Raw genomic sequence first — 8,666 nt, 5'->3', positions numbered from 1 at the left:
CCAGCTGGCAGACAGCTCTCAGCATGACCCCAGCTCACCAGTTCATCCCAGTTGAGTAGTGAAGCCGGGGAGAACAGCTTATGTCTGGAGTTCATATTCCTTCCTTGCTGCCTGTTGATCCAAAAACACACTTGAAACCCCAACCTGCCCCACACAGGCTGCTGTAAAGCCAGGTGCTGTGTCTCTCCCTGCACCCATGTGTTATTCCATCGATGACTCACGTGTTATTAGCAGCCAAGCAATATTCCCAATTCCCTGGAGTTAACCCTTCACTCATCACTCACAAAACCACCATGTCATAACAAACATCACCGGTATTATCTACTTTAATTATATTGTATCTACCCAGCTCCCGGAACATTAGCAGCGACGCGACTTGGTGCTGGGGAGATGCTCCGTGGGGCTGTGGGGAGGGGAGGTTCTGAGGTGCTCAGGAAGTTGGGGGGCAGCCCCTGCTCTGCACCACTGTCCCGAGGGGCCTCGTTCGCCACCTTTCCTCCTGGCATTGCCTTTGGCACATGGCCAGGAGGAAACACCGAAAAATTGGAGGAGCAGGGTGTTAGCAAACAGCAGGGATATTGCCAGGCCTCAGAGAGAGCTTTTGATTTAAAAAAAAAAAAAAAAAAAAAAAAAGAGTTAGAAGTGGAGGGGGGAGAAGGAAAAAACGACACCGTTGGCTCCATGGGCACACCTGGCTCCATGGGCACACCTGGCTCCATGGGGTGAATGACCTGGAGACGGTGCTGAAGTGCAGCCGGACTGTGGGGAGGGGGCTGCAGACGGGGGTGTGTGCCCAAATCCTGCAGTCCCGACGAGGGGCGCGCAGTGCGGGCGCATCCCGGGAGAGGGCAGCAATGCCCCGCGCATCGCACCGGGACCTGGGGGAGCGGGGGCAGCCTGGGAAGGGGGGTTACCCGCCCCCGGGGTGTCCCCCCCCCCAAAGTATCCCCTCTCTGTGAGTGTACCCCCTCCCAAAGCGGCGCTCAGCGGCCGCGCGCGCATTTGAGCCCCTCCCTGCGCGCTTCGCAGCGACTGGGAGGAGAAAAAAGGGGGGGGGAAGGAAGGAGGGGAAAAAAAGAGGGGGGGAAAGGAAGGACTACAAGGCCCGGCATGCCCCGGCGGTGCTGCACGGCTCCCCGGGGTGCCGGATGCTGGCCGTGCCGCTGACAGCGGAGCGGAGCGGAGCCGCGGTCCCCGCCGCGCACCGAGAGAGGAGCGAGGGGCTGGGCGCGCCTGGCCGCCGGCTCTGCTCCCCCCCTTTTATCCCAGCCCCCACAAAGCCGGGAGCGGCAGAAGGCAAGAGAGAGGGAGGAGGTGGTGGAGGAGGAGGAGGAGGAGGAGGAGGAGGAGGAGGGAGGAGGAGGAGGAGGAGGAGGAGGAGGAGGAGGAGGAGGAGGAAGGGGGGAGGCAGCGGCAAGCCAGGGCTCTGCTGCGCTGTGTCTTTCTTTGCTTTCCGCAGGCGGCGAGCGGCGGAGGCGCAGAGGGGAGGTCGGTTCCCCTCCGCCTCCCGCTCCGCTGCCTTTTGTGTGTGTGTGAGAGGCGAAGGGGGGGGGAGAAAAAAAGAGGAGGAAAAAAAAGGGGGAAAAAAAGGTGAAAAAAGGGGGAGAAAAAAAAAAAGAGGAAAAAAAGGGGAAAAATAAGCTAAGCGGCAGAGGGGAGAGAAAATCCCGGAAAAAATAAAATAGAGGGGTGGAGGGGGGGGAGAGGGAAGGAGGAAAGAGCAGGCAGGGGACGGAGGAGGGGGCGGGCTGGCAGGAACGGAGTTGCCTGGGGAGAATGTGAGCAGGAGGCGCTGGAAATGCTCTCGTTGAAGGTGGCGAGCGGTGCCGAGGGCTCCGGGACCCCCGCGGCCGGTCAGGACGCAGCCCCGGCGGGCGGCAGGAGCCTCCCCAAGCGGGCGGGCTCCGAGGGGCGCGGAGCGCAGGAGCCGGCGGGTGAGTACCGGGGACCCCCGCCTTTGTGTGGGGCTGGGAGGGGGGAGGACACACGGGACACCCCCTTTGGGCAGAGCGGGGGGGGGGGGGAGGCGGCGTGTCGCGTGTGTGTGTCCCCCCCGCGCCGTCCCCTCCGCTGAAGTTGCGCGGCGAGTTGGTGCCAAATTGCCGGAGTTTAATGGCACTTGTGGTGGGGAGGGGCGCGCGGGCGCGGGGGGCCCGGGGCGAGCCCCCCATGGCGCGGGGGCTGCCAGCGCCGCCGGTCCGGCCGCCTCCCCCGGACACCCCCGGCCCTGCCCCCGGTGCGCGGTGAGTGACAGCTGTCAGAGCCGCTCCGGCCGCTAGAAGGCAGAGCCTGGCAGCAGCGCGGGGGGCTCGGGGGGCTCCCCGGAGAACCGGGGGACCCTCGGGGCGCAGCCTCGCAGCCCCTCGCCCAGGCGGGCCGGCTCGGGGAGCGGCGGGGGCCCCGCGGGGGCTCTCCCGGGGGGGCTGCGGGCCGGGGGGTGTGCGGGAGGCGCCCCCAGCCCCGCCGGTGAAGTTGCGTGGTCCGTGGCGCGGGGCTCGGCGAGCGGTTGTTACTCCCTTGCCTGTCATCCCCCTTCTGATTTGTTTTTATCGATCAGCTGATTGAACCCCCCCGCGCGGCCCCTCGGTGCTTGCGACAGGGACCGCGGGGGACCGCGGTGGCTTTGGCAGGGGCCAGAGGAGTCACCCCACAGGGTCACGCTGACGCTAGGCTCTGTGTGCTTGGTGTCCCCGAGGCCGAGGCAGGTGGAGACACCTGAGTCCCCGCTTGTTTATGTGCTGGGGGGACGACGTGGCTGTGCCCACGACCAGGTGGCCTCGTGCATCCAGCCCGTCTGCCCGAGGCTGCCGGGGGAGCCCCCCAAAAGCAGCGGGGTGAGCTCATTGTGTGCCACAGCGCGCGGTGGAGTCACTCCAGATTTATCTTGGCGTGACGGAGAGCAGAAGCGAACCCCCGGGGTGACGGGCACGGATCCTGCCCCGCTCCCTTTCCCACCCTGCTGCCGGCGTGGTCTGAGTCGGGGGCGCGTGGTCCGAGTCGGGGCCCCGTGGTCTGAATCGAGGCCCCCCCTCCCCAGCCTCTCCCCCTTTCCTCGCCCCCCCCAGGTGTCCCCTTACACTGGCTTCTCCTGCTGGGCTGTGGAATTTGCAGGGGAGGGTGGTGGTGGTGGTGGGGAGCGGGGGGTGGAAGAGGAGGGCGGAGGGGGGGCTGGAGAAGGGATGGCGCGGCGCCAAATTCCGCTCTGCCATGTCTCTGTAACCTGAATAGGCCAACTCCATCCCCGGTGCGAGTCCCCCGGGGCTCTGCCGCGCTCCGATGCAGTCAGGCGGGAGGTGGCTGTCGCTCGGCTCTTGGCGAGTGCCCCGCTAGCCCGGCAGCCCCAGCCCGGCTCCCGCCCGGCCGGCGGCCGGAGCCGCTCGGGCAGAGGTGGAGATGGTTTTGGGGCGAGGGGTTGGCAGCGCGGCGGGGACGGGGCGGCCAAGGACATCCCGGAGCGGGGCGGCCGGCAGGGGAGAAGCCGTGGAAGCCCGTGGAAGGTTACGGGAAGCCTGGGGGGGCTGGCGCTGCCCTGGCCTCCTTAGAGGAGGCAGCAGAGACCCGGGGCAGGCTATTTCTGCTGAGATCCCGAGGAAAGCTCTGGGAGAATTGTGGGCTTCTATAAATAGTGTGTGTCAGCCGAGTGGAAACAGGGCCTTGAAATGCTCCTGCTATTCTCCCGAGTGCTTGGAACCAGCTCTTGGTAAACAGGGCAGCGGTGGGGAGGGCTGTTTCCTTCTTCCGGGCTCGGTAACAGGAGCGGGAGGGATGCGGGGGGGATTTTTGCCTGGTGATATGGCAGCGTTCCCCCCCTGGGGCCGGCCGCCTGGATGCTGGGCTGTGGCCGGGCTGCCCGGATGCGGGATGGCCCCTGAATGCATCGCAGATGTGTGTCCTCCCCCACTGCCGTCCCCTCCCCGCCCCACTGCCCGCCAAACTTCGGCGCTGGGATGCGTCCGGGCACGGTCCTCGGGGAGCCGGTGATGCAGGGGGAGGTTTTTGGGATGTGAGGGCTCAGCTGGCCAGGAGATGCTCAGCACATCCTTTCCTCCGGCTGGCACGGGGGTGCCTGGGGTCACAGCCGGTTCCCTCTGTCCTCACCGCGTGTCCATCCGTCCGTCCATCCCGGCCGGAGTTGTTCCCGCTCCGCCTCAGGGCGCACGCTGAGCTGTGCCTTGGCCCCGCGCGCGTGCTGGAGGGCAAGGATTTGTTCCCATGGGACCTTCTCGGGCATGTCTGGACACCCAGGGTGCCGGGGACCTTGTTCCTCGGGGGGTTCTGCATGCAGCGGGGACAGGGTGACACGTTCCCAGGGTGTTTGCTTGGCTCGGGGGCACATCCTGGCAGCCCCGGTACTGTGGTGAGCGTTCAGCTTCCCACGAGGACCTGGCACCGCGCTCATTTGTCACCACCCCTCGCACCCACACCCCGATATTCACCCTGTGCTGCAGACAGCTCAAAAGCTGCCTTGTTATTATTTTCCTTAAAAATAACACAAAAGGGAAATAACTGGCCTGTGCTTAGCTCCCACTGGGAGTTTTTAGGGTGATGTACAGTGGGCTGAACGGTGGGAGGGATCCAGCGCACTTCTGGTGGGATTTGGAGTTGGATTCGGAGTTCACCAGGGTGTCACAGGGCTGGGGGCTCACCCATCCCTGTGTGCTGCCTGCCTGGGTGCTCGGTGCCGCCACAGCGGAGCGTGTTCTCGGCGTGGGTGGGAAGGGGCAAGCGCCAGTCCAGTGGGGTTTTGGTTTTTGTTTTTTTTTCCTTCTCCGTTTTTTTTTTTCCTTTTTTCTTTCTTTTTTTTTTTTTTTCCCTCCCTCTCTGTGGGTTGAGCGTTGGGGCGACAGACAGGGAAAGTCTGAGCAATGGTCTCCGTGCTGGTGCTGTCTTCAATCACCGCGTCCCAGAATCCCTCGCTCTGGGCCTTCTAGGCACAAGGGCTTACAGCGAAAATCGGCAGCTGCAGCTGCGAGTGAAAGCACAAGAGCCCGGCTGGGTCTTTGGCATCGGCAGGAGAGCAAAAAAAAAGCTGGGGGAGGCGAGGAGGGAAGGGAAAAGGCGGGGGAAAATGTGCCCTGTGGTTTTTTTCCAGGCTTGCCACCGAGGGTTGTGTTTCAGAGCATCGGTTCCCGGGCGCGGGAAGAGGCGGGAGGATGGGGGGTGCGCAGCGATGCCTCCGGGGAGCTCATTAAAATCTGCCGGCTCCCCCCTTTCTCCGGCCGGGAGAGGCTGGATGCGGAGGGAGGAGGGAGGGACGTGCTGGAAGGAACACGCCGGCAGAGCGCTGCCCGGTGGGGACAGCTGCCGGCCCGGGCAGGAACGCGGCCCCGGGCGCTCACCTGTCGGAGCACGCCGGGCGCGCCGTGCCAGCGAGCCCGGGACAGGGGCCGGGATCCCCCGGAGCTGCGAGACACCCCGGCCCTGAGCCGGCTCAGAGCTGCCCGGGTGCGGGGGGCGCTGGGGAGGTTCGGGGTGCTTGGGGCCGTGCCGGGGTCAGTGGGGCGCAGGCAGGGAGGGGAGTGAGAGCGGGAGGTGACAGCACGTGCATGGGCAGCGTCGGCAGCGCTGGCAGGGCTGGCGCAGGTAGGGTGTGTGGACAGGGCTGGGTGCAGAGGCAGAGGATGGCGTGCAGGAAGGGTTTGGTGTGCAGGTAGAGCTCGGTGTGCTGGCAGGTTTGGTGTGCACAGGGAGGGTTTGGTGTACTGGCAGGTTTGGTGTGCTGGCAGGTTTGGTGTGCACAGGGAGGGTTTGGTGTGCAGGCAGGGTTTGGTGTGCACAGGGAGGGTTTGGTGTGCTGGCAGGTTTGGTGTGCACAGGGAGGGTTTGTTGTGCAGGCAGGGTTTGGTGTGTTTGCAGGTTTGGTGTACCAGCAGGGTTTGGTGTACTGGCAGGTTTGGTGTGCTGGCAGGTTTGGTGTGCACAGGGAGGGTTTGGTGTGCACAGGGAGGGTTTGGTGTGCACAGGGAGGGTTTGGTGTGCAGGCAGGGTTTGGTGTGCACAAGGAGGGTTTGGTGTGCAGGCAGGGTTTGGTGTACTGGCAGGGTTTGGTCCGCACAGGAAGGGTTTGTTGTGCTGGAAGGGTTTGGTGTGCACAGTGAGGGTTTGGTGTGCACAGGGAGGGTTTGGTGTGTTTGCAGGGTTTGGTGTTGCAGGCAGAGTTTGGTGTACTGGCAGGTTTGGTGTGCTGGGAGGTTTGTTGTGCTGGCAGGGCTTGGTGTGCACAGGGAGGGTTTGGTGTGCTTGCCGGGTTTGGTGTACCTGCAGGGTTTGGTGTACTGGCAGGTTTAGTGTGCACAGGGAGGGTTTGTTGTGCACAGGAAGGGTTTGGTGTACTGGCAGGATTTGGTGTACTGGCAGGATTTGGTGTGCGCAGGGAGGGTTTGGTGTGCTGGCAGATTTGGTGTACTGGCAGGTTTGGTGTGCACAGGGAGGGTTTGGTGTTGCAGGCAGATTTGGTATACTGGCAGGTTTGGTGTGCACAGGGAGGGTTTGGTGTGCTGGCAGATTTGGTGTACTGGCAGGTTTGGTGTGCACAGGGAGGGTTTGGTGTTGCAGACAGAGTTTGGTGTACTGGCAGGTTTGGTGTGCACAGGGAGGGTTTGGTGTTGCAGGCAGATTTGGTATACTGGCAGGTTTGGTGTGCACAGGGAGGGTTTGGTGTACCAGCAGGGTTTGGTGTACTGGCAGGGTTTGGTGTGCAAAGGGAGGGTTTGGTGTGCTGGCAGATTTGGTGTACTGGCAGGTTTGGTGTGCTTGCAGGGTTTGTTGTGCAGGCAAAGATTGATGTACAGGGATGAGGTTGGCTTGGAGATCATGGGTGCTAAGGTGGGTCTAGGCAGGTGTTGGCAGGGTACCCACCTGGCAAAAATACTTCCTTCCCCTCCCCAGTGACGGGGACTGCCAGTGCTGGGGATCCCTCTTCCCATTCCAAATGCCAGGGGGAGAGTGTTGGTGCAGCCTGGGCTGGCACAATACAGAGAGGCAGGGGAGATGCAGAGTGTGGTATTGATCCTCTCAGAGGGAGAGAAGAGCAGTTCTGGCATCCTCCAGCTCCAGTCCTCTGCCCTTCCCACCACTGAACCAGCTCCAGGCAGAGGGAGCACCATGCCATGCCATGCCACGCCATCCCTCAGATGCTGCTGCCGCCTCCAGGGCCTCAAGCCCCACGCACATTCTCCCTTCTCTCTTCTCTCTTCCCTCTTTCCTCTTCCCTCTTCGCCTCCTGCTGACTTCAGCGCATCGGCTTGGGCTCAGCGCCTGAACATTCCTTGCAAAACCTGGGCCTAAAATATCTGGAGGAGGATGGAGCGCCTTGGGCGAGGGAGATGAGCTCCTCAGCTGCAGGAAAGAGGGAGGCTGCTGGGCTGGAGGCAGCAGGGACGCTCTGCTCCCTGCCAGCTGCCAGCCCCACTGGTCCCCCGGGAAAACGCCAGGAATAAATCCTGCCTGGTGAAGTCAGTGCTTTGGTTTGGTTTAGTTTGGTTTGGTTTGGTTTGGTTTGGATGTGCCCAGCAGAGGCAGGGGCAGGAGCACCCTGTGGAGCCCCAGAGGAGTGGCACAGGGAGTGGGGCTGGCATTGGGAGTGGAGTGGCAGAAGGGCAGGGTGTCATGGAGCGTGGTCATAACAAAACAGTGACAGGGAGAGCAGAGCCACAGGGGAATGGGGTGGCAGGGTGACAGTGGATCAGGGTGGCAGGAATGGGATGAAGAGGGAGCAGGAGAACAGGGTGCCATGGGAAAGGGGTGAGAGAGCAGCAAGGTGGCAGTGAAACGGGATGGAAGGTGAAAGGGAGCAGGGTGGCAGGAGAGTGCGCTGGGTTGGGGTGGCTGAGGAGGGACAATAACTGCTGGGAGGGAGGTGCTACGCGGGAGCTGTGTGAGAACCAGTTTGCAAGGTCCAGATTGGCAGCAGATCCTGAACCAGGAGGAGCTGAGCATCCATACGGCCCCTGCCGAGATCAGACGCAACGACAGCGACTCGGTTTGGGGGAAGAAATTGGAGGCGGGGGAAGCTTTTTTGCTGAAATGAAATTTGAACCCCAAAGTGGGAGGGAAGTGGAGGTGGGGGGCACGGCTCTCTCCACATGGTTATTACTGCTGTTTTCCACCCAGCTGAAAGGAGAATGTAGCTTAATATGGACCCGCGGGGAGGAGAAGCACTCGGGAACGGGGATTTGGCAGGAGGGAGCTGGGAAACAGCGAGAGGAACGTAGAGGTGAGAGTGGCCAGGGCTTTGCCCAGGGAGGAGAGGACGGAGCCGAGCTGGAACAAGGCGCTATTGTTCTTGGCGAGCAGGGGGCCGGCCGCGGCCCCCCCAGACCCGCAGAGCTGGCGCGGATGTGGGGAAGGGTTTTGGGACCGGTTTTTCCCGGCGGATTGCTGGCTGGGGAGTGGGAAGAGCTCACTGTGCTGGGGTGCACCAAAGGGAGCTCGCGAAACACCCGGAGAGGCAAAGGGAGACGGGCGTTTGATGGGGAGGTGATGGCAGGTGAGAGGACAGCGGTGAGCAGAGGGAATTTTGGATCAGTGAGCAGGAGTGGGGGTGGTGGGGCAGGGGCTTGTGGCCGGAGGAAGATGGGGGAACGGGGCAAAACCCTCTGTCCCTCATTCTGCCAGCGCAGCAGCTCCTCTCATGCGTGTGTGGGGCCGGGGAGGTCAAAACGGAG

General features: G+C 62.9%; 1 protein-coding gene across 3 annotated transcripts in view; it reads left to right on the top strand.

The window, feature by feature from the left end:
* The first annotated feature begins 1,270 nt into the window (after nucleotides 1-1,270).
* Nucleotides 1,271-8,666, top strand: part of AHDC1 (AT-hook DNA binding motif containing 1) — a 49,289-nt gene continuing 41,893 nt past the window's right edge. The window contains exons 1-2 of one of the 3 annotated variants that reach the window (XM_079325630.1): nucleotides 1,271-1,296; nucleotides 1,814-1,934. Coding sequence is in view for 1 of the 3 variants with exons in the window: in XM_079325628.1 (XP_079181754.1) it covers nucleotides 1,799-1,934 (136 nt within the window). In the remaining 2 variants the exon portion in view is untranslated. Of the gene's footprint in view, nucleotides 1,297-1,392; nucleotides 1,489-1,636; nucleotides 1,935-8,666 lie in introns of those variants that run through there. The other 2 variants (XM_079325631.1, XM_079325628.1) reach the window with 2 other exon arrangements.

This window comes from Erithacus rubecula (assembly GCF_903797595.1).
Source record: "Erithacus rubecula genome assembly, chromosome: 23".
NCBI lineage: Eukaryota > Metazoa > Chordata > Aves > Passeriformes > Muscicapidae > Erithacus > Erithacus rubecula.
Note: the sequence above shows the minus strand (reverse complement) of the source record. Positions and strands in the feature narration are given on the sequence as shown.